The sequence below is a fragment of the Lissotriton vulgaris genome, chromosome 4_1, assembly GCF_964263255.1.
Source record: "Lissotriton vulgaris chromosome 4_1, aLisVul1.2, whole genome shotgun sequence".
In the NCBI taxonomy this organism is placed as follows: Eukaryota; Metazoa; Chordata; class Amphibia; order Caudata; family Salamandridae; genus Lissotriton; species Lissotriton vulgaris.
This window is the reverse complement of record NC_141691.1, coordinates 616,182,915-616,209,055: the sequence shown is the minus strand read 5'-3', so window position 1 is coordinate 616,209,055 and position 26,141 is coordinate 616,182,915. Positions and strand designations below refer to the sequence as shown.

Below are 26,141 nucleotides of genomic sequence, written 5' to 3'. Positions count from 1 at the left end.
TCAGAAGGTTATAATCTGATAAACCAAGCTGCTCTACATTACTTCAAGACTTAGCCTAAAGGCTACACTCCATAGCTACAACTAGGATAGCTTTCAATAAAGGTTGTGTTTAACCTAATCATCAATAAGGGTTGTTTGGACTGGTACAAGGTGCCTACTATAGTTAGTGGACAGCACATAACAGGCCAACTTCTCATACCCCTCGCCTTCAAAGAGGCAGTGATAATCCATCTTAAAAAAGAAACTGGCGTGAACCCCCAGTGGCGAGACAACTCTTGGCCCTTTTCGCTTCTCACTTATCCCACTAAAATTCTAGAGGCACATGTAGCTAAACAACATTGCTCCTTTTTAGAAGAGACTAACTTCCTAGATCCCGAGCAAGCAGGTTTTCAGCCCTCTCATTCTACTGAATCAATCATTTTAACTGTAATGGAGGACCTAAAAGAAGAGGCTGATAAAGGATACACACAAGCACTGGTCCTACTAAACCTGTTAGCAGCATTCAATACTGTTGATCCTAAAATCTTAGCAGATAGAATGGCTGTGGCAGGTCTTAGGGGAACTGCCTTAAAGTGGAAGAAATCCTTCTTAAAAAACCAAACTCAATCAGTCCGTCTCGCACCCTAAAGCTCTGATACAGGTAGTACAAACTGTGGGCTGCCAGAGGACTCCGCACTGTCCCCCCGTCTCTTAAACCTTTACCTCCGCCCCCGATACATACCTTACAACAAATTTAGGTAAAAATCTATATTATTCGGATGATTTTCAGTTAATTTTTACAATTGACAAGACCTCAGACTCCAAGGAGCTCTTCAAGAATACCATGCTTTTCCTCAGAAAGTGTTGAATAGCAACCAGTTAAAATTCAACTCTGATGAAACAGAGATTGTCATCTCCAACAATAAATTCAATTACTGGACTCCTGCTTACCGGACAATTGAGTTAGGTCCCCCACCTTACCCCAGGAGCACAGTAAAAATTGACACAGACCTATCCATGCAATCACGTAGCATGGTTACGTTGTCCTGCTTTTTCAAACTTAGAAAATTCAGGAAAATTAGAAGATTTTTCACCAGGGAGACCAGCACTCAAATTATTATTGCCTTAATTCTGTCCAGAATTGATTATGCTAATGCAACTTACACGGGTCTCCCTATTATCCAAAATCACAGACTTCAGATAATACAAAATCAAGCTGCAAGAATGATCTTTTAATAGCCTAGACATTGCCACACAAAGCCACTGATGAGAGCTTCATTGGCTCCCAGTAGCACAGCGATCCATGTTTAAAACAGGATATATTGTCTTCCAAGCAATCCACAATAAACGTCCCAAATACCTATCCACAAGGATCCACAGATATTCCCCAAAACGAAACCATAGATCTGCGCAAATGAATCTACTGGTGGTCCCGAGCTTCAGATGCAAAAGGATGTGAGGCTCATGATTTTCCACACTAGGACTTCAACTTTGGAACTCTATTCCTATTGCAATCAGACAGACTGCAAATTACATGCGTTTGAAAACATGGCTTTTTACTCCAGCTTATAGCTAGATGCAGATTCAGTGGTGGCCACTAACTTAGTGCCAAGAGACCTGTTGATGTACGTGTGCTTTATAAATCCCCCATAACATAACATAACATAAGGAAGCTATTCTCCAGAGAAGGGGCAAACACAAGAAGAGAAAAGAAAGCCATTCAATAAGAAGCAAGCAAATGAGATTGACAAGAAAGCCAACCAGTGACTGCGGTTAGTCAACAATAGCTTTTTTGACATTATGGACAAGACACATTATAGACAAGACCTAAAAAAAGGCGGTCTGTGACAAATAAATTTGCATACCTGAGATATTTTGTATTTTCTGAATAAGGCATAACATTATAGGAATGGGTTGCTGTAATGCCAAGTAAAAACAAGCCGGCAAGTCCATGCAGAGGTCATCAGTCAGTGGCAGGAATTCAGGGTTACTTCACATACATAGGTAAAAGGAAATAATTTAATCAGTTCTTCCATAATTTACAACAAAGTATATATTTTTGCTCATTAAGCATAAAAATTCTTTGTTCATTCTTCTTAACACACATTTAAGTCACCATTTAGTAAGGTGTGGATAATTCACATGATAGAGTGTTACCAGTCTACTGTAGTCTTTATTCTGCAATACATGTATACATTCTGAGTACTAATGGGCTTCTGGTAGTTTCATTAAATTATTCTTGACAAAACTACCATCATAGGAATAGCAGACACATTTAACCTGGCAAACAATGGGGGGCAAAGGAACTATATTTTCAACAGGATGCACAAACAATGGATCAGAGTACTAGTACAGTGTGATGCCTCAAGGGAAGGTGTTTGAGTTGGGGACATTTGTGGAACAGAGCTGCAGTGTCTTTTGAAAAGAATCGGAGAGTCCGCAAGAGCTTCTCTGGAGATGTTCTGATCTACACACACATTGAAATGGGCTATACCCAGGTTTTTTTTTTACTGCAGTACACTGGGGTAGGTTCCCCTTGATGAACAGAAAATGTATCTTGCATGTATAAGGGATTCAACTTGTAAACAACTGTAAAGACAAGGACTGAGCATCTTGAGATTGACTCACTCCTCAAGTGGGAGATAATTGTTGATATGGGGAGTTCTCTTCACTGGACTGTAGTGCTGGGAGCTCTCTGCCTCGGTGGTGGTATGCTAGTTTAAAGTAGGGAAGGGCACACAGAGTCCTATGGTGTCCTCTTGGTAAGGCTCTGCATGAATAGCTCATGGTGTGCCCAGAAATGTGGCGATACTGAAGATGCTTCGCAAATAGGCAATAAGGTGGTGCACTTGAAATGCAATTCAGGGGTGAGACTTTACTGGCCATGTGGAAAAGAAAAAAAATATGTATATTTTTTCCACAGAGACGGCTCCTCCTGGGAAGCTTGCCCGTAGTTGGGTGGCGCGTTCAGCCGGTAAAGCCACCGCCAGCACATTTGAATAATACAAGGTTCTCCAAGAAGCAACGCGCTCTCAGATGCAGTGAACAAAAGTTCTTTAATCCTCACTGTTAACGCTTTGAGAGTCTCAAACTCTTGATCACACTCCTATTCACACTCATATTCACTGAAAAAACATAGGTTTCAAGGATGTTATAGTTAGAAATTAGCATTTAAAAAACCTTAGAAATTTACTGTAAAACCATAGGTTTCAGGGACGTTATTGTTAGTGGAGATTTCAATCGTACAAAACCATAGAAATTCGCCGTTATAGTTAGTAGACCTAACTAGAACTCGTGCCCCCGCAATACACTGCTGATGACGTCACATATTACATGCTCAGTGACATCACTGATGACATCCCAAATGACATCACTGATGACATCATCCAATTAATGTTTGTTTCTGTAAAGTATAAAAATATGTTTTACATATATGTATGCCAAGGTGTATTGAAGTATGAGTGGGTGTATGAGTGTGTGAATGGATGATTTACTAGGTGTGTGACTGACTGTATAAGTGAGTGATTAAATGTGTCTTACTGAATGCATGGGTTAGAGACTAAACTGTTTGAATGTCTTTATTAGTCTGTTAGTTGGTGTGTAAGCGGCTGCATGGCTTGGTGAGTAGCTACATGAGTGGCTATATGGGTTATTTATTGGTTGTCGGAGTATCTGTATGGGTGCCTGAGATTCTTTGTGGGTGGGTGGGGAGTGTGAGACTGTGCAAAGATATGTGAGTGGTTGTTTCACTGGGTGTATAGGTTCAAGAGTGCATATGGAAACAGCTGTATGGGTGGGTGATTGTGTGTATGAGTGTGTTGGTGAGTGAATGGATGTCTCAGTGGTGCATTTGTGAGTAACTACATATGTTTTAAAGCAGTATATGTTGGAGTATATAAATGACTATATGTGAGAGTGAGGGATTGCAAATGTATCTGTATGGATGAATGTGTGTTTCTATGAGTGATTATTAAAGAGAGTAAGTATGTGTTAGTATCTGTATAAATAAGTGCGGTGGTGTGTGTATGACTGTATCAGCAAGGATATGGGTGTGTGATAGTTTCTTTGCATGACTGACCAGGTGTATGAGTAACTCTTTGGGGAAGTGGCAGAGTGTGATTTTCTATATGGGTGTATGAGTGGATATATCAGTGGCTGTATAGATGAATGACTTTGTGTGAGTGCCTGTATGGGTTAATGGGTGGATGTGTGTGTGTAGACATATGAATCACTGAGCAGGTAGGTACTAACTGCTATTGGTCTGTCTATGGTTTCGATATTGCTGGTCTGTATTTTAGAGTGGGTGTATGAAAGATTTTATTAGGGTATGAGGAGGTGCATCAGATGATCACGTGGATGATGTCATCAGTAATGTCTACAGTGAATGTCATGAGTGATGTAATATGCGACGTCATCAGCAGTGCACTGTGGGGCGCGAGTTATAGTTAGGTCTACTAACTAGAACGGCAGAATTTCCATGGTTTAGTATGAGTGAAATCTCCAACTATAACGTCCCTGAAACTTATGTTTTTTTCAGTCAATTTCCAAGGTTTTTTAAATGCTAATTTCTAACTAGATCGTGCCTGAAACCTATGGTTTTTTCAGTGAATGTCTAAGGTTTTTTAGATGCTAATTTATAAATATGCCTACAAAGGTAGGACATGTGAAGAAAGAGGAAGAAAAGTGCAGAAAGAAGCAAGACCAAGGCAGAAAAAGGCAACAGAAGTCCAGAAAGAGGAAGAAAAGTACAGGAACAAGAAGAGATGTGCAGAAAGAACCAACAGAGGAGCAGAAAGTCCTCCTGTGCCCCCAAGCTTTTGCTGATGGGTACTGGGGGTAACTGACTGACTACACTTACACACACTAGGGGACACTATGTGTTGGGGTACCCCTGTGATTAGCATGACCTCTGTATTTGCCATAAGTTAAAGACTGGGTCATTGCATGAGTACATGAGTAGTGATTGGATGATTAGAGTGCTACAAGGAAAGTGTATGGTGATTTTATAAGTGCTAGGATTTTGGCGCAGTGATTGGATTAGCACATAGGATTGGCTGGGTGATTGAAGGACTGCATAGATAGTACTAGGGAGATTACTGGACTGCATAGGTAGTCCTCAAGGTATAGCAGCAGTGCATGTGTTAGTGATTGGGTAATTGCATGAGTACATGGGTACTGAGTGGATAATTAGAGTACTGCAAGAAGAGTGCGTGGTGAATTTATAAGTGCTTGGGTATTGGAGGAGTGTTTGGATTAGTACATGGTAGTAGATGGGTGACTGGACGAGTGCACAGGGAGTGACAGTGTGATTGCAGGATTGCATGGGTACTACCTGGGGAATTGAAGGAGCAAATGAGAAGTGTGTGAGTGGGTACAGGACGGTATGGGTAGGGCATATGGGATTGTAACAGTGATCAGTTAGTGGATTTAATTTAAAAAAAAAATCTTTTGGGGGTTTTCTAAAGTGCAAACATGACCCTGCAAAATGTATCAGAGCGCTTTACAGACGTATTTCAACATTAGACCTTATAGATTACAAATCACTAAATGTTTACAGCATTAAAACTTCACGAAGCGTATAACATATATAGCAGTCAGTAGTTGCATTAAAGTCAGCTTAAAATACACCACCAGATCTTAAAACACACCACCAGAGATAAAACATATAAACAAGCCCATGTGTGGTTAGTGAAAGGCTAGCGGACACATGAAGACAGACATGAAAGGATTGTAGCCATCGGTTCTGTTGAATGGTCTTATGGGAGAAATGTCCTCATATAAAAAGATTTTGCTTCTTTTTTTAATGCTGCGATGGTTGGGATAATTGCATGAGTACATAGCTACTGACTGAAAGATTATAATACTGCAAGGAGAGTACCCGAGTAAATTTATACGTGCTTGGGTATTGGCGGAGTGTTTGGATTAGTACATGGTAGTGGCTGGGTGACTGGAGGACTGCACGGGGAGTGACAGGGTGATTGCCGGACTGCATGGGTTCTACCAGGGGAATTGAAGGAGCGAATGCGAAGTGTGTTGGTGGTTAGAGGACTGCATGGGTAGTACACAAGGATTGTAGCAGTTCATGTGTTAGTGCCTGGGCCATTCTATGAGTACATGGATACTGACTGGAAGATTAGAGTACTGCAAGGAGAGTGCATTGTGAATTTATAAGTGCTTGGGTTTTGGTGGAGTGATTGGATAAGTACATGGTGCTGACTGGGTGATTGAAGGAGTGCATGGGTACTGACAGGGCAATGGCTGGACTGCATGGGTAGTGCTCAGGGTATTCAATGAGAAAACAGACAGGCAACAGAAAGAAAGGAAGAGTGTTTCTACACTCTTTCACAAAATGAGTAAAGTTCCTTCAATAGTATACCCGATTAACTTTTATTTCATCCTTGGACATATTCTTTGTACATGATGATCAGACACACAGCCAACGCGTTTCGCCCAGGTTGGGCTTCCTCAGGGCAGATGCTCGGAATGCGCTGGTCTAGCAGCATTGAGTCTAGAGTTCAACAACAATCTGAAATGCTTGTAAATTCGAAAACTCCAGCATTTTAAATTGAAGAAAGTTGCGTAGACACAATATATTGGATTAGTACAGCAATAGAGATGAAATTCCTTTCATGGGTTCATAACCTTCTGGGTAACTTCATTCGATTCAAGGTAGCAGTGTGCACTGTGATATGTCACTGTCAATATGGGGTAGAGTTTCTAACCATGTCCCACACCGAACGCTATGTCTATCATCCCGCCGTCGGTCAGAAGTTTGGAAACCGCACGAAAAAAACCCTAATTATTCCTTACTGCCTTGTTGCTGTTTTCTGCTGAGTGCTCAGGGTATTGTAGCAGTGCATATGTTAGTGCATGGGTCATTGCATGAGTACTGACTGGATGATTAGAGTAAAGCAAGGAGAGTGCATGGTGAATGTATAAGGGCTTGGGTTTTGGTGGAGTGATTGGATAAGTACACACGTCACATCAATCCCACCCACTTCCTTCACCACTGTGCAAACACGCCCCCTGGCAGGTTTTAAGCTGGGGGATTAATTCCACTTGAATCCTGAGGGTCCCTGGGGGCCAACTATCCCACTAGGTACCTCCAGTAAGCACGACAGAGCTGCGTTGCAGAGAGGTGGTCCAAGCCCATGCCCCTTTTTACACCTCTCTGCAACGCAGCTCTGTGGCACTTACTGGAGGTACCTGGTGAGCTAGTTGGGCCCAAGTGACCCTCAGGATTCATTCAAGGGGACTTAATCCCTTTACTTACAACACACCAGAGGGCCTGTTTGCACAGCGGTGAAGGGACGGGGTGGGACCTGATGTGACAAGTGTGCAAACGCGCTCCGTGGCGCGTTTTAAGTTAGGGGATTAAGTCCCCTTGTATCCTGAGGGTCCCTGTGGGCCAATTAGCCCACTAAGTACCTTTAGTAAGCACAACAGAGTAGTGTTGCAGAGAGGGGGAAAAGGGGCGTGGCCTCGGACCTCCTCTCTGCAACACAGCTCTGTGGTGCTTACTGTAAGTACCTTGTGGGCTAGTTGGGCCCCAGGGACCCTCAGGATTAAAGGGGAATTAATCCCCAACTTAAAATGCGCCACAGGCGCATTTGCACAGTTGTGCAGGGTGGGGGCGGGGCCTGATGCGACAAGTGTGCAAACGCGCACTGTGAAGCATTTTAAATTAGGGGATTAAGACCCCTTGAATCCTTCAAGGGGACTTAATTCCCTATCTTAAAACGTGCCATAGGGCGTGTTTGCACACTTGTCATATCAGGCCATGCCCCCTCCCTGTACCACTGTGAAAACGCACCCCAAGGCGTGTTTTAAATTGGGGGATTAAGTCCTCTTGAGTCCTGAATGTCCCTGGGGGCCAACTAGCCCACCAGCTCCCTCCAGTAAGCGCCACGGAGCTGCATTGCAGAGTGGTGTAAAAAGGGAGCATGGCCTTGAACCACCTCTCTGCAGCGCAGCTCCCGGGCGCTTACTGAAGGTACCTGGTGGGCTAGTTGGCCTCCAGGATTCAAGGGGACTTAATCCCCCAACTTCCTGGTTTGGAGTGTTGGCAGCCCATCACAGTGAAGCTCGTCCTCGGGAGGGGTCGCGACTCCACCGCGTCCCTAGATATCGAAACTTTTCTTCTTTTTCAAATTTCTCATGAACTACTGAATGGATTTACACCATTTAAAAAAAGGGCTCTTTCTGAACCAAGGGCTACCTTTTTGCCATATTTGGTGTAATTCCGTTCAGCAATTCGGGCTGTAGCTGTGTCTAAAGTTTCCTATGGAAAATTATATGGGGAAAACACATTTTGGGACCCCCCTTTTTTCTCAGCCCCCGCTTGCCGAATCACCCAGAAACTTTCAAGACAGGAGCTAACCGGAGCGGGCCACTAGTTTTGAAAATTTCGCAAAGATTCGTGGACAGGCACCAAAGATATTGAGAAAACAAAAAATGGTTTTCCTATGGAAACTAGGTCCTAACTAAAACTACCTACTGGCCACCGCCAATAGGATAGATAGATAGATAGATCGATAGATAGATAGATAGATAGATAGATAGATAGATAGATAGATAGATAGATAGATAGATAGATCGATATCCACTTCTTTCGGACATTTTAAAAACTGTCTCTTTCATCTATGCTTGGAGGTTCCAGGTATGCTTATGGATCCATGGCACTGTGGTGGAGCCCAATGGAGTGTACCGTTTACTTTTCATGCATTTAATTCTGAATGTGGTTTTCCGAATAGCTTACTGAAACGCGCGTCGACATATTAAAGGACCAACATTGCATCCTTTTTATTGAACCGTTTTGTGTCCCTTCATTCCACTAATTGTATTGTTTTCATGTCTCTTGTGAAATGTCTATATATATTGCGATGTTGCATTGTTTTGTGTGATCTCTTGGGGGGAGGAGGGGGGGGAATAATTTTCTTTTCCCATTTGTATTAAGACTCATGGCTTCATCAAGTTCATTGTGACTTAGTCCCCTAATATTTTCTGTCAGATATTGTGTTTATTGTCCTGTTACTTTATCTATGTTCATTGTTGATTGATATTGAACCTCATGAATGATGGAACTTCATAGTTATTTTAACCATAGTTTTGTATTAATTAATTCTACTTTTTTTTTAATTAACAGTGGCACATTGAGTCCAGTGCTATCATTGTAGGTTGATGGTCTGTTATGCTTATGACAGAGTAGTTGCCTAGGAATTCTTCATGAACGGGAGCCCCAAGGCCATCCGGACAGCAGGGAACGGGGCCAAGGAGCAGTGTGTGGGAAGGGTGAGTTCCTTTCACCGCTCTTCGACTTGACCATCCTGCCTGTGTGAACCAATCCACCATCGCGTTGCCGAAATTCGTGGGAGACACCAGGTAGTGTCGGAGGCATTTTAATGCTTGGTCAAAGTGGTCAATGAGACCCAGGCTCATAGGGGGTCCGATTCAAGGCACTATGAATGTTAGGAGTTTTGAAGGAAAAATCGACAGCTGCTCGCTAGCCCTCCCGTGTTCTGCATAAGGAAAAGGTTTACCACAGTGGCCCAATTTTCATGGCATGGCCTGTTCATAGAAAATTAACGTTTATCGTCTGACTTGCAGCATCTCCTTTATACAAACAAATGTTCTACTACATTGCAGACGGATTTGTTTTTAGTCTAAAGATATTTCCAGGGTTATTCGAGCTCGGATCCATTGTACCGTGGCAGATATTTGTTGCCTATAACAGCTCCTTAAAAGTATGTGGTAGAGCACTACAGACAGCATTAAAGGTCATAAAAAGGATGTTAGGTTATATCCGTAGCAAGACAAGTATTCATCTATAAACAATAAGCATTTTGAAAAACTAGGTCTAAACGTGTACTCACTCGTTTATTTATACCTGTCCAATCCTGACAGGCAAGGCCGCAAAAGATAGGAACGTTTTATCAATGTGTAAAAACACAAATATGCAATTTCATTTTTTCCCTTTTTGTATATATATTAATGAATATTAAAAGTGTGAACTGGCATCACAGTCTTTAGCTGATCAAAAACATAAGATAAACCAAAAAATACACACTCAACTGTAGTACGAGAGCCTCTTTTGCAGTGGCGTCACTAGGGTTGGTGTCACCTGGTGCGGGTTACTCATGGTGTCACCCCCTCACGACTTACCGCATGGACCGAGTCCGCTCCGAGTCCGCCAGTGGACACAGATGGCAAATAATGGGACCATACAGAATCCTTAGTAACGTCTGTAAATTTAGTTCCTATATTTACAAAGGCCAAAGTGAACCGCCTGCAAGTGAAGTGACGAGTTCAAGGAAAGGCCTGGCCTGCTCCCTGCCTTGAGCAATGAATCATGCAGTCGGCCGTGTGCAACTGCAAGCACAATGCACCGCCCGGGTCAGGACTAGCCTAGGAGGCTGGAAGGGTGGGGCCGGACAGGGTCTTCTATTTATTTATGCGTTTTTATATAGCGCAATTTTACCCAAAGGCGTCAGAGCGCTTCACAATAGGAACAGTAATGAAACATGAGGAGAAAATTACAAGTGAACAAATTACAAAAGCAAACGTTAAGTTACAAGAGGCAAAAGTGACAATTGTGAGCAAACAAAACACATGAAGTTGCAAACGGTGCATTACAGGAGGAAAAAGTGACATGTGTGCAGGTTACAAGTGCTTAAAAGAAAAACTATGACTGAAGGCAGGTTTTGAATTTTCCAATCCCTGAATGTAAGAGCTTCACATCCACTGTCTGAATGCCAGATGCATTATCTACACGAGTAATTAAACTAATAATAGTGTATAAAAGCAATTACTAATGCTTCTTTATTACTAAAGGAACACTTTTGTGAAAAATGTTAATAATGAAATACTGAGCAAAAAGCACTGTTTCTAAACTTATACCTTGCAGTTAGCATGCAATTCCTTAAAGATGGTTCATAATTCATTAAGGTATATTACAAGGATAGTAACCTGAGACCTATCTCACTCAAGAATGTCTGCAATGAAAGCAGTAACTCGCTGAGCTTCCTACGTAAAATATAAATCTGTGACCTGCAGGGTGCATGCTTCACTTTGCAGCTGGGACATTAACTCTGTATACTTTGTATGAGTCAGGCGCAGGCCTGTAACTAGCCTGCACACAGATCTCGCCAGCAAGTGTATTCACCACCAAATGTATCTTACAATGCTTTGGAATTTGTTGGGTACACAAAGATCTCTGCGCCAGGTGTCTAACCCCAATAATCTATTTTAAAGTGAAGTCTGCTTGAGAGAAAACAAAGTACAATTAGAAGAGGTATAATACTGCAATATATGGTAGACACTCAAGCACAAGAATAAACGTTACGTAGGCAATGGTAATGGTGGCACTTGTGCAAGTATCAAAAAGCAAACAAAATGCCATTACCGTAGTCCCGAGGGCAGGCCTATTGTGACTGCCCAAGAAGGAAGAAAGCTTTGTTTAGCGGGCCTGGTGCACTGACTGCACTAGTAGACCCGCCCGAAGAGGGCCGTGTTTTCGTTTGTGCGAATGTGCCTGTGCGCCCAAGAAAAAAAAAGCATGTACTACTGAATCTGATTCAATTCATTTGTGTGCCACTGCACTGCCACATTTTTTTAACTTACTTAGTTCATGATCATAACTGCCAAGGTTTCGGATTGCTATGTGTGACATTGTCAAATTTTCAGAGTAATTATGAGTGACATTACAACAACTATGAGCGACACTACAACAACTATGAGCGACACTTTCTCGCGAGCAAAATCAAGCAATGAAGCCAAGGAAAACATTTAAATATCAGAAATTAACCCCATTTGAACAACGAGAAACCCTTAGAAGATCCTAAAATTTCTGTAAAACACCAGAAATGGAAGGGGACTAATCAGAAACACAGACTCAGCATCAGAGGGCAGGCAGGCACAGAAGCTGCTAAGAAGATGACCGCATTGATCTGCTCATTCAGGACCTGCAGTAGCCTAAAAAAAGCTAAGTTTATAGCATAGCAAGTGCAACTAGGAGCTTATACCATCACTCTGTCTCTGGCATTATTGTTTGCAAATGCAATAAAGTAAAAAAAGAATGCTCGGAGTGCCAGCGCAAAACCTGGAGCTGTTTTGCTCTAAATATGCTTTTGTGCAATTTGTATTTATTCATTTATTTGCACTAAGGTGTAAAGCAAAGTCCTAAAAACCGTTGTACATTATATTATACTGTTTTTGCACATATTTAAAGAAAGAATGTTTTGATATAGGACACGTTCTGGTCATTTACGTACTGAGCCCTTTCAAAAGAGAAAACAATTCCTTTTTTTTTAAATGTAGATTTTTTTAAAGATTGGCTATATAAATCTGTCACTGCAAATGGACTAGCTGTAACCTTGATTATTATAACAATATATAGATGCAGCCTAGAATGCAAACACGGCTCGTGGATGTTACAAGGGTAATTATGCTTGTGTGTTGAAGAACTTTGTTCTTCACCACCTCTGTTGCTGGACGGCCGGAAGAACAACTATTAATAAAAAATCATCCTACCTCCGGCACCTTATGCCAACTCCTCACCACCACACCTCCATGTCCCCGTTTCTGGCAATCAATTATTAGCATGCTGCAGAGCATCAGTTTGGACTCCAGTCTGCTATCTTTACCACGTGGGGCCCAGGCCCGGCCGACTTGAGCCTCCGAAAAAAGAATGTGATAGGCCCCATTCATGGATCGCTTCTCAGCTGCATATATTACATTAATTATAGAGTATACAACAGTATGACTCAGCTGACACGACCCACCGCAGTACAGAAACGTGCATTTATTTTCAGGGCACACAGAGGTCAAAGCCAGGCCTGCCTGTTATTATTTCAAAAATACTAGACCAGTTTAAGCTTTACTTTTCACTTTTTTACTAACCCTAAATTAATTACATTTTGATGAGCTGAGCCTTTACTGTGGATCACACCAGACGCACGGCGCAGCCAGCCTGTAAGTCACAGAGCTAGTACAGGGCGACTCTGCTGAAGTGAGGCGGGCGTGTGAAGTTCTATTGTTGGACCGGGAGTGGGCACCACAGTGGACAACGGCTCAGCAACAAATCGGCAATAATGAAATTCGATCTCATGAGTCTGAAATTATTAAATGAGATCTAATAATTTTATTTGCAGCGTGCGTGCGCGCCTCGTGTTAAAGTTACACAGACTTGTTACCTAAATCAGTGCCAGCAGCACCTCTGCAGCTTGGCGGAAAGTAAAGTGAGAAACGGACAGTAACTAAACTTACTTGTCACTCTGGCAGACTCCCTGCAGCGCCAGCGATGCCTCTGATGCAGTGCGCCCTAGGCCATGATCAAGCTGAGAGTCACTCCGTAAATTGCGGTCGATGTCCCAACAACGCTGCGACTGGGAGTAGTGTGGATATATAATTAATTAACTATGCGCAGCAGGCTACCTGGTTGAGGCAGAGCTACTTGACTCGAGTCGACTACGTTTCCCCCGCCGCTTCTCTAGCGACCTCACTTCTTCCTCCTGCAGTGCAGGACGGGTCGGGTGAGTGAGGTCGGTCACATTCGGATATTAATTCTTTTTAATTCTATGACGCACGCACTCTCGTCTCCTCCCTGGCGGGCGCGCCCGCAGTGACGCGTCAGAGCAGGAGCGCACAGCTGCGCGCGGGGGCTGTCCCAGGGCCGTCATTGATAGCTCTAAACATTGACGGCCCTGGGACCCACTCACAAACTGCCGATCATCACATGCACTGGTCCCTGCGTGCGTGCCGACGTGCTGCTGCAGTGAGTGCACAGACACACTCACTTCACTGACTGCATGCATTACAGTAGTAGCACCAGTATTTTATTTTTTGTAAGAAGGTGCGCAACTGCGCACAGTGGTAGCTAACTAACTACATTGGTGTCACCCCAGATGTGGTGACACCCGGTGCGGCCCTCACCCCCCGCACCCCCCTAGTGACGCCACTGCTCTTTTGTATTGAAAAGTAAAATCCTTGAAAAGTCGTGCCTTCAGAATGGAGTCTTCAGACAGTTAGTTGGTGATAACTGAACAGGAAACAGTGCAGTTGTCCAGGTTTGAAATCTTAAGCATAGCTTTGCTGTCACATTCATCAGCATGTTAGATTTGTTTTACTCAAGATATAGCTTCACTGCTAGATGAATCGACCTGCAGTATCGAGATGCCTGTACCATCATCGGCCCCAGTCTGTAGGATTTATATAACCTAGCAGAAAGCCCTGCTGTGAGAGGCTGAGTCTGTGAGATCTGTGCAACCGAAGGGCAGGCTTGTTGTAGGATCCTTGGTACTGTACGAAGTGTAACCAAAGGGAATTGTTATGGAACAGGTGTCCAGGGATCCATTTAGAGACAAGGCACATGTCCAAGGACACCATTTCTGTGATGGGTTCCTTGTTTGATGAGGAAATGGACTTGCCTAGCACATTTTTTGTTTGGGGTAGTGTTACATAGCACTAACTAGACCCAAAGGTGTCTGAGCGTTTTCCATGAACACATGTTGCTTTACAGACCGACACATTCATTTTCATTTGTTAGGCATGGGGAGATTAAGTGATTTGCCCAGAATCACAGGATGTTGCACTTCCCTGGTAGGTCTTGAACCTGGTTCCCTAGCTCTCACCAGCTTCTGTTACCCAGAATCCCTTGCAAACCTCAAAATGTGTCCAAAAAAACATTTTTTTTCACATTTCTGTGGTGGAAAGTTCTGGAATCTGCCTGGATCCACAAAATTCCACCCAGCCCACATTATCCAAAGTCTTCAGATAAAAATGATACCTCTCTTGTGTGGGTGGGTCAAGTACCCGCGACAGGCAAGGGCCCAAAACGTATTGAGGCAACATCAAAATTGACCATCACAAACGACCTGGTTTTGCAAGGCAGGTTCACGTGGGTTTTGGCCCTGTGCTCAGCGACCAGCTAGGAAGACCTACCAAACCCACACATTTCTGAAAACTAGACACCCACAGGATTCCAGGGAGGTGTGGCTTGCATGGATCCCCCCAATGTTTTCTTACCCAGAATCCCCCGCAAACCTCAAATTTAGCAGAAAAAAATCACTTTTCCACACATTTTTGTGTGAGAAATTGTTGTAGCATCACTGGGCTGACAAGTTTTCTCCCACCCAGTGTTCCCCCAGGTCTCCCGATAAAAATGGTGCCTCACCGCGACAGGTAAGGGCCCAAAACTTTCTGATAGGCAATTTTGATGTTGCCTCAATACGTTTTGGGCCCTTGCCTGTCGCGGTTCCTTGGCCCTCCTACACGAGTGAGGCACCATTTTTATCGGGAGACCCGGGGGAACACTGGGTGATGGGAATTTGTGACAGCCCAGTGATGCCACAACTTTCTCACACGAAAATGTGTGAAAAAAGTGATTTGTTTAGCTAAATTTGAGGTTTGCAGGGGATTCTGGTTAAGAAAACATTGGGGGATCCACGCAAGGCATACCTCCCTGGAATCCCCAGGGTGTTTAAGTTTCAAAAATGTGTGGGTTTGGTAGGTTTCCCTAGATGGCCGCCGAGCACGGGGCCAAAATCCCAGGTGACTCCCCTTGCAAAACCAGGTCGTTTTGCGATAGGCAATTGTGATGTTGCCTCAATACGTTTGGGGCCCTTGAATGTCGCGGGTACTTGGGCCTCATACACGAGTGAGGCACCACTTTCATCGGGAAACCCGGGGGAAAGCTAGGTGGTAGAAAATTTGTGTCAACCCGATGATGCCACAACTTTCCCACACAAAAATGTGTGAAAAAAGGGATTTGTTCAGCTACATTTGAGGTTTACAGGGGATTCTGGTTGAGAAAAGAAAATGTCTAGTTTTTAAAAATGTGGGGTTTGGTAGGTTTCCCTAGACGGCCGCCAAGCACAGGGCCAAAAACCAAGGTGACCCCCCTCTTGCAAAACCAGGTTGTTTTGTGATAGGCAATTGTGATGTTGCCTCAATACGTTTTGGGCCCTTGCATGTGGTTACTTGGGCCTCCTACACGAGTGAGGCACCATTTTTATTGGGAGACCTGGGGGAACTATGGGTGGGAAAAAAGTTGTGTCAGCTGGTGATGCCACAACTTTCCCACACAAAAATGTGTGAAAAAGTGATTTTGTCAGCTAAATTTGAGGTTTGAAGAGGATTGTGGGTAAGAAAATTTGGTAGGTTTCCCTAGATGGCCACCTAGCACGGGGATCGAAAACCCATGTGACCCCCCCCTTGCAAAAGTAGGTAATTTTGTGATAGGCAATTGTGATGTTGCCTCAAAACGTTCTGGTCCCTTGCCTGTCGCGGGTACTTGGGCCTCCTACACGAGTGAGGCACCATTTTTATCAGGATACCTGGGGGAACGCTGGGTGGTAGGAAATTTGTGTCAGCCCGGTGATGCCACAACTTTCCCACACATAAATTTGTAAAACAAAATGATATTTTCTGCTAAATTTGAGGTTTGCAGGAGATTCTGGGTAAGAAAACGTTGGGGGATCCACGCATGCCATACCTTTCTGGATTCCCCCGGGTGTCTAGTTTTCAGAAATGTGTCAGTTTGGTAGGTTTTACTAGATGGCCACCGAGCACCGGCCAAAAACCAAGGTGACCCCCCTTGCAAAACCAGGCCGTTTTGTGATAGGCAATTGTGATGTTGCCTCAATATGTTTTGAGCCCTTGCTTGTCGCGGGTACTTGGGCCTCCTACACGAGAAAGGTACCATTTTTAATCGGGAGACCCGGGGGAATGCTGGGTGGTAGGAAATTTGTGTAAGCCCGGTGATGCCACAACTTTCTCACACACGTGTGAAAAAGGGAGTTTTTCAGCTAAGTTTGAGGTTTGCAGGGGACTCTGGGTAAGAAAACGTTGGGGATCCACGCAAACCATACCTCCCTGGAATCCCTTGGGTGTCTAGTATTAAACATTTATAGGTTTGCTAGGTTTCCTTAGGTGCCGGCAGAGCTAGGGTTAAAAAACTACAGCTAGGCACTTTGCATAAAAAGGGTAATTTTTCACTGTGAAATTGTGGAGTGTCCACCTTGCATTTTGGGCCGATTCCTGTCACGGGCACTAGGCCTACCCACACAAGTGAGATACAATTTTTCTCAAAAGACTTTGGGGAATGCAGGATGGGTGGAATTTTGTGGATCCATGCAGATTCCAGAACTTTCCACCACAGAAATGTGAGGAAAATGTGTTTAACAATTATTTAGAGTTGCAAGGGATTCTGGGCAACAGAACCCGATGAGAGCTAGTCAAGTCACCCCATCCTGGATTCCCCTGGGCGTCTAGTTTTCAAAAATGTATAGGTTTGCTAGGTTTCCCTAGGCGCAGGCAGAGCTGGGGTTCAAGAACTACAGGTAGGCACTTTGCAAAAAAAAGGGTAATTTTTCATTGTGAAAATGTGTGCCCAAGTTGCGTTTTGAGCCGTTTACTGTCGTGGGCACAAGGCCTACCCTCACAAGTCAGGTACCATTTTTATTGGGAGACTTAGGTTCACACAGAATTGTAGAACAACTGTTATTACCAGAACAACTGTTATTACCTATTGACTTTCGATGCATTTCTGCCTTCCACATAAAAGACAATGTGTAAAAAAGAAGTAATTTTGAAAAAGGACCTATAATTCTCAGGCTAGTATGGGTACTCCCAATTTCGGAAATGTGCAAATATCAACTGTTTCTAAACTCTATATTTTGTTCCCATTTCAGAAATACATAGGTGTCTTTCATACCAATTTTTTCATGTATACATATTCCCAAAATAATTGCTAGATACCCGAAACATAATAAAAAACCATTGGTTGATGCTGCTTAGTTATTGGCTCTGGGTTCGTCGGGTTCTAGGTGAACCTACAAGTCCTATATATCCCCACAACCAGAAAGGTCCAGCAAATGTAACGGTATATTGCTTTCAAACAGTTATCCTAATAAGTAGAAGTTAGATGTGAAAACGTTGACACAAATGGCTGTTTTTTCAACTAATTTTCAATTTTTCATATATTTAACTGTTCGTTTTTATGAAGAAACCTTGAAGGATCTACACAAATTACCCCTTGATGAATTCAAAATTGTGTTTACGTTTTACAAATGCATAGCTTTCCAGGATCCATTATTGCTTTCATACCCATTTCTACCATTAACTGGAAGGAGGTTGAAAGCACAAAAAATAGCAAAAATAATCTATGTCCCAGACAAATGCCAAAATTGTGTAAACAATGTTGGTTTTCTGACAAAAGTCCGTCATTACCTAAAAGCTGGGAAAATTGTGATTTTAGCCCTACAAACCCTTTTTAGATACAATTTGCAGGGAAAAAAACGAGGCTTTCATTTGCAGCACATTTTTTCAATTTAAAATGTAGATGTATTCTGGCTAATTTCTGGTGCCCCTTCAGGGGAATCCACAAACCCTTGGTACCTTTTGAATCCCCATGATGTTGGAAGAAAAAGATGCAAATTCGGTATGGATACCTTATGTACTCAAAAAGTTACAGGGGCCAAAGCGCAAACTACCCCATATAGCCAAAAAAGGCTTAGCACAGGGGAGGGAAAGGCATAGCAGCGAAGGGGTTAATGCGCACAAAACTCAGGCCGTTCTTAATTACCACTCAACAGTACCAATATAAGGGGGATGTACATCGGCAATTTATCTTAGGGTACGTGCTTCTTCTCGGGTTGAAGGTATATGGAGGCTTAATTATGAGCCATTGTTACAGTCTGTTACCCAAAGCTTAAAAAAATCGGAATAAACTTCCAATTACAATATTTGGCAGATACAACATCATTAAAATGACCATTCTACCCAAGTTTGTATATTTGTTTCGGATTATCCCCCTACGTGTTCCGAATTTTATTTTACAGAAATTGGAAGGTGCTATTAATAGTTTCTTATGGGGGTATAATCAAGCACGTAGAGCTATTCAATCACTTAAACTTCCCTATGAACAAGGAGGACTTCAGCTCCCTGATTTTAAGTTATACTACTGGGCAGCATTTAAAGCCTTTTATACACCAAGAATCATCATTATTTTTTTTTTATCTTGCACTTGGGTTGGATGCGGATATGCTTTTGTACAAAACTGATGACCCAACCTATTGCAAAAGAGTCAGATTCAAGACCATTAGAGATATAGTCCGTATATGGCACGAAATCTTAAACTTCTGCTCGTTGTCCCCGAACGATTTATTGTGTGACTAACTTTACACTATGGGACAACTCTACCCTCCCAGAAGTATTCCACAATGCCGTTGGAAGGCATTGGGCAGGTTGGGCAGGTTATGGCATTGAATGACTTGGGCATCTTTACAATTTAAATGGCTTCCACACTTTTGCTAGTTTACAGTCTGTACATAACTTCCTGCAACAATCTTTTTTTAGGTTCATAATCTTTTTATTGACTTTATGTTAAGCATGGAAAAAAACCATAGAAATTACAAAGAAACTCTAGATGAACTGTATCCCTCCCCACCATCCCCATGAAAATCCACCCCAACAACCCCCACCATGACCCTGCTCCAACCCCCTCTCTCCCCCAACCCCCCTTCCTCCCGACCCTAGCCCATTCCTTTATAGTTCACAGTTACTGTCTATTATTGTTCCACCTGTGTTGAACTTGTGAGTTTTAGTATTTGTAGATATTTTGGGCATGTGGGTTCCTTGAATTCAGTTTAGTGCATCCCTATAAATGGCTTCCACAGATCAGACACTGCAACACAAAAAGAAACACAAAAAGATGATGGACGGAATGTTGAACATTGTCAAACATTCACCCCCAGTCACAGATATCTGTTTAATCCATCGTTATTTTGCTCCCCACGCCACCCCAGTTCAGACATTGCCATATGCAAATCAGTCTTGACCTTGTGCCTCATGGGAACAGTCCAGACCGAACTGCCTGCCCATGTCTTCCCTGGACAGGAATCAAGCATCCTAGGACCGGTTTCGGGCTTTCAGCCCTCATCAGCCAGGATAGCTTGACTCCAGTGGTGTAGTCAGCACGGGACGCATTGAGGTTCCGTGACAATTGTAAGTGGTGTTTTCGACTCGCACGAATATGGTCGAGTCTGGTATCTATGAACCGCAAATGACGAGTTTAGTGGGTGTACGCGTTTTCGCTGTGCTAACCTAAACCGTTCGTTTGTTTCGTGGGTTTCTTCATCTGAACCCACGGGTTCCATCTTAGATACGGCATCCATTTTGTTTCTTGCCCTCAAGTAGCCAGCGAACGGACGCTGTCCGCTTCGCGACCCTGGGATCCCCAATCTCTTGCCGAAGACACGCGTTCCTTTGAAGGTGTCTTTATGATGAGGGGGATGACACTGAAAGGCAGATGGCCCCGCTCGAGGCTCATCTTGCCGTGCCGGTCTATTGTCTTAGTTGTGCATTCATTAGGCACGTCTCCTTTGATGCCTGCAACTCGTGTTTCCTGATACCACCCCTTTTACACCCTCTTCGATCTGTTCACTGTCCTAGTCTTCCTCTGCACCTGTTTCTGTCTCTTCCTCGATTCGTTTACAGCCGAACGGAATGTACTAATGGTGGGAAGATGTACTTTTTCAGTTGGGAACTGCCACATGCTACTGTAATTATGTTCCGGGCCCTGAATACATGAAAGTGACCCCCTCTGACTTTTACGATGGGAACCAGGTTGTAATGTTTTGTGCACCATGTTATCCTATGCCCAAAAACTGTATAAGAAGAGCGATCCACAGATACAATTTGAAGCAGACTCCTCGAACTTGCACATGTTGTACTTCCTGTGACTTCTGTGTTCCCTGCAGTAATAAACCTCGAATCTTTGACGCCGAAGGAAGTGTCCCGTGTCTCTGTCATTTGTACGCCGGAACAGGTTACCCACAAAGGTTTTAGGTGTTATCCCTGGCACCGCTGGGTCTTAGAAAAACCCAGTCCTTCAGTTGGCGCCCAACGTAGGCCTGCATCAGCGGTACCGGTCCAAAGCCCGACGATCGTGAGGAACTTCGTGTGAAATCTCCGAGGGAAGGTGCACCCCGCTTCATCGATCCTGTTGTCGAAACAAGTGGCCCGACGACTTTTCCCGCGAAGATCCCCGCCTCCTGACGGCTGCGACGGACTGCTGCCCTGACTGTAGACCTGTTTTGGCGCCTGGCGTAGACCTTGGTACAGCGAGACGATTGACGGGCCTTCCTGGTGACGCCATTGATCTTTGAGTTAAGTATTTGTGGGTCGCTCCCAGAGTCCTTTGCTGTTGTGGGTGCTTAGTTGTTGCATGGTTCCATTGCATTTGTGGTTCTTGGTATTTTGTTCTTTGTTGTGATATTTGACGTCTGCAGTCGCCAAAAACCGAGGGTTTTTGCTCTTTTGCAGGGACATTGTAATCCTATAACCCTTGACGTTTGTGAAACTCGGTTAGTGTGCACGATGCCTGGCCGTAGTACTTTGTTCAGTTGCTTTAGAGGTTGTGGTGCGGATTCCCGACTGGAGGACTCGTGTCCGATACCTCCGGTTGGAACTCCAACTTATGAGTTATACAGTCGACATGGTTTGGGTCCAATTACATTCAATGAGTGTTGGGTTTGTTATACTAAAAAAGACGGTGTCCTTAGTTGGCCACCTCATGGTAGTTTTGAGGCCCTGATTCTAGATAATCTGGAAGCTAAATTGTTCCAAAGAAAAGCAAGGCCGGCCATGTTTGATTCCTTTCGGTTGTGGCGGAAAGAAGCCAAGCAGAAAGAAATCAAGCAGCTTAAACGTAATAAGAGAGAAGGTATTGTTTCAACGGTAAGAAATGCAGAGCAGTTTCAGCGAGATAAGGAGGAAAAGGAAGTTTTTGATAGGTTGCAGGGCATGACTGTCGATAAGTGTTATCCTGCTTTACCGACGGGTACGGATAAGAAGGGAGAGGAAGCAGTAGAGGACCCTTTGTTGTCCTATCTATTAAAGTCGCCACCTCCGTATGCACAGGATACCGTGGTTCCTGTGTTTCCTCCTGCCCCTGTTTCTCAGCCTGTTCCTGTTCCTTTACCTGCTCCTGTTCCTTTACCTGCTCCTGTTCCTTTACCTGCTCCTGTTCCTTTACCTGCTCCTGTTCCTTTACCTGCTCCTGTTCCTTTACCTGCTCCTGTTCCTTTACCTGCTCCTCCGTCTATACTTCCTCATACTCCTGTTCCCGCTACTGCTACTGTTTTGGTTACTCCTGCTGTTCCTTCTGTTTCTGACACTTCTATCGTTACCCCCTTGCTTCTCTCTTCTTCCTCGTCTGTTGGGCGGCGTATTCCTCATATTGCTGCCAACTTCTTCTCTTCTCTTGGACCAGTTCTCGGGTCTGCTGGTTCTAATGCTCCCCAACTACGGAGTCAGCTTCCTGACGGTAGGGAGCGTGATCCACTAATTAATATGGCGACAAGCTGGATTAAATACCCCCTCAGGAATCCTCCACGTGTGGTTGTTGACACATTCTCTCAATTCAATGAGCCGACACAAAGATTCGTGTTTGAAGAAATGTATAAGTTCTTACGCGATGTGATATCGGCTGATGCACCTGACGATGTATTGACTGCTCTGACTGACCTTCAGCTTCAGTTTTCGAGCGGAATACTTGTGGGTAGCAATGTTCGACGTGCAGTCGAACAGCTACTGTCTTTTCGTCCCACTATGACGCCTCGTACACTGTTTTCAGATGAAACTGAGGGACTGACAGCAGCGCCTGGTCAGTATCCCATGCGCGAAGTTCCACCAGTATGGATGCCAGGTGATGCTAATGCGAATCCTATTATTCTGCCACATTTCCAGAGAGTGTGGATACATCTTCCGTGGAAACGATCGGAAGTTTTGCAGGTCAAGCAGACTTTGCCCGACCCTCGCAAAAATCCTGCAGGGTATTATAAAGAATTGTCTCAGCTAGTGGATGCTACGATAATGAATCTTGCCGACATTGATATGCTGTTCGGCAATGTCGTTCCGCAACCGGTATGGGCAAAAATTCGTCAGGAAAACCATGTAGCCGAGCTAGGCGGTGACTGGCCTGCCCTTGTGGCGGCTGATACCCGACAAATTGGTGGGGCTAAGCCCGAACAGCTCATTACCGATCTCCCTCAGAGAATAATCACCCTTATGAAAACGCTTATGCCAGCTATGAAGGTTAATTGGGACAAATTGTCCGCTTGCAAACAAAAGAAGGATGAGAGTGTCTCCGATTTCTTTACAAGGTTTGAGGAGGCATTCATTGATCATAGTGGTCAAGATATGGGTACAGAGGGAGGTCAGAGATTGTTCGTGGACAAATTTGTGTCGAATTTGTTGCCGGACCTAAGCAACAAATTAAGGAATTCAGAGAGTGCGTGGGCTGTTTCCACTTCTGCTCAGATATTGGCTACAGCCCAATATTATGAGAATAGAGAGAAAGAGGAAAGTGATCGTGCGGATAAAAAGACGAAAGAGCTCAAAACGAAAGTGTTGTTGCAACAAGCGTATCCTCCACGTTCGAATCAGAATGATTCGCAGCAGCGGAATCAATCGCAGTCTCAGTTGAATAGGTCGCAATCACGGAATGACTCCTCTTCGCAGAGATCTATGCTGGGGTACAATCAGTGTGCCTATTGCAGAAACGAGGGTCATTTGAAATTCGATTGTCCAGTTTTGCGTGATCGAAATAGTGGTAATTCATCTAGAGGAGGTCGTAGTGGTCCTCAACAGGCCTCGCGTGGTAGAGGTCGCGGTACTCAAAATGATCGTTCCAATAATTCTTCTGATTCTAATAATTGTTTTGATCAGCGTGGATCGTCGCAAGGCAGATCTGCACAGTACAATGTGGACGATTATTACGTCGATCAGAACACTGACAACGGTAATTACTAGGACAGCCATAGACAAGGAGAGGGAGTAGTATCAGTTCCGGTTTATCAGAGAGGGCCTTACGTCGCAGTTGCCACCTCGGGCGTAGTTGAGCCTTTTCTGTTGGACACTGGTGCAGCGAAAAGTTCCATCATGCATTCGAAACTCCCTGGCGCACCTTTGTCTGGCTTAACAAATGTTTCCGTTGGATTCTCTGGCGCCCCTGTTAGCAATCCGGTTTCACGCCCTTTGCCCCTTACAATTGGGCCTCGTGAGCTGAAAGCTCCTTTGATTTGGACTACTGGTTGTGGTGAAAATCTCTTGGGCCTGGATTTGCTGAAACGTCTGTATGCGACTTTGTATTGTTCTCCTGTGGGAGTGAAGCTTACGTTGGGTGAGAGAGTTATCTCTCCTATGTACTTGTCCATCGATAAGCTTCCACCGGAATGGAGTTCTCTTCCTGCATCTTTGTGGGCTACAGGTCCCAATGACGTGGGCCTGCTCGACATCTCCCCTTATGTTGTTCACTTGAAATCTAATGTGCGTTTGCCACGTATTCCCCAGTATCGTATCTCCCTTGATGGTGAGCGAGCACTGTTAGCGATCATCTACGATTTGATCGAAAAAGATGTTATTGAGGAGACTCGGGGAAACGTGTGTAATAGCCCTGTGCTGCCCATTCGGAAACGCACTGATCCATCAAAGCCTCCTGTTTATCGTTTTGTCATCGATTCACGGGAGGTGAATAAAATTGTGATTCCTCAGTTCCCTGTGGTGCCCGACATAACGGCTCTACTGACTCTGATTCCAGCGTCCGCATCCTGGTTCTCGGTGATCGATCTGAAGAATGCTTTCTTTAGCATTCCGATTGCTGAGGAGAGTAGGGACCTTTTCGGTTTCTCTCTAGGTGGCCGCAGCTTTAGGTTTAAACGAGCTCCTCAGGGCTACTGTGAGAGTCCATCGATATACAGCCAAGCCTTGAAGAGCCAACTTGACGCGTTTGTATTGCCGGCCGGTGCGGCCTTGATCCAATATGTCGACGACTTATTGGTGGCTGCGGACACTCAGGACATTTGCAAAATTGCTACGGTGTCGTTGTTGCAGCATCTCTGTGACTTACATCACAAGGTGTCACCTTCTAAACTGCAATATTGTTGCCAAGAAGTAACCTATCTAGGTCACTTATTGTCAAAGGAGGGAAGAAGGTTGACCCCAGAGAGAATTGCAGCGATTGCTCGAATGACTGTGCCAACAACTGAGAGAGATGTGCGTGCCTTTTTAGGTATCACGTCATACTGCAGGCAATGGATCCCAAATTTTTCATTGCTAGCGAAACCATTGGTGGCTCTTACGTGCAAGGATGTTCCAACTCCTTTACCATGGACGGAAGAATGTCAGAAAAGTTTTTCTGAACTGCGTGATGCGTTGTGTTCGGCCCCTGTGTTAGGTACCCCTGACTACAGTAAGCCGTTTACACTATACGTTCACGAGAGGGAAGGTTGTGCGTTGAGTGTCTTGACGCAACAATTCGGTGGTAAGCAGCGTCCATGTGCATATTTTTCCTCGACCTTGGACCCGGTAGCTAGAGCATTGCCGAGTTGTTTGAGAGCAACAGCGGCAGCTGCGGTGTCCATCCGACAATCTGCAGGATTGGTCATGGATAATATGCTTACGGGGATGGTTCCGCATGCAGTTGACACTCTCTTGAATCGTACGAAAACCCAACACCTGACGAGTGCAAGGTTGTCTGGGTATGAGTTGACGCTTTTGGCAAGTCACATTCAAATAAAGCGTTGTAATGTCCTGAACCCGGCGACTTTGTTGCCAATCAATATGGAATCAGATGAGGTAGCAACCCACGATTGCTACTTACGAACTGAGGAGGAAACAAAAGGTTGTGTGGACCTGAAAAACACTCCATTGGAAGACCCCGACGGTACCTTGTATGTGGATGGGTCGTGTTTTAAGTTGCCGAATGGTGATGTGACGACGTTGCTGTGGTGACGTTGAGTACGGTTGTGGAGACTGCCTTGACTAGAGCGTGTGTGTGTCGAAAGGGAAACGGGTGAATGTGTTTACGGACAGCCAGTATGCGTTTGGTGTTGCGCACAGCTTTGGACGTTTGTGGAGAGAGAGAGGTTTCATGACGTCGCATGGTACAAAGATTCAGCATGGACAGCTTGTGAATGATCTTTTGGATGCACTTGCATTGCCCGAGCAGGTGGCGATTATTAAATGTAGTGCACACCGTAAGGTGACGGATGATGTTGGTCGTGGCAATGCGTTCGCTGATGAGATTGCTAAGGAGACTGCCAGGAACCTTACAACTAGAATGTATGTGACGAGTTCGGTAAGGTGGCCTGCAGAAACTGGTA

The 26,141-nt window shown here is 44.3% G+C and overlaps 1 protein-coding gene across 1 annotated transcript in view; it reads right to left on the bottom strand.

The window, feature by feature from the left end:
• Nucleotides 1-26,141, bottom strand: part of LOC147722334 (mediator of RNA polymerase II transcription subunit 1-like) — a 597,606-nt gene that overhangs the window by 84,836 nt on the left and 486,629 nt on the right. The window contains exon 12 of the mRNA XM_086966831.1: nt 1,845-1,969. Within this exon, the coding sequence (XP_086822957.1) occupies nt 1,845-1,969 (125 nt within the window). The remainder of the gene's footprint in view (nt 1-1,844; nt 1,970-26,141) is intronic.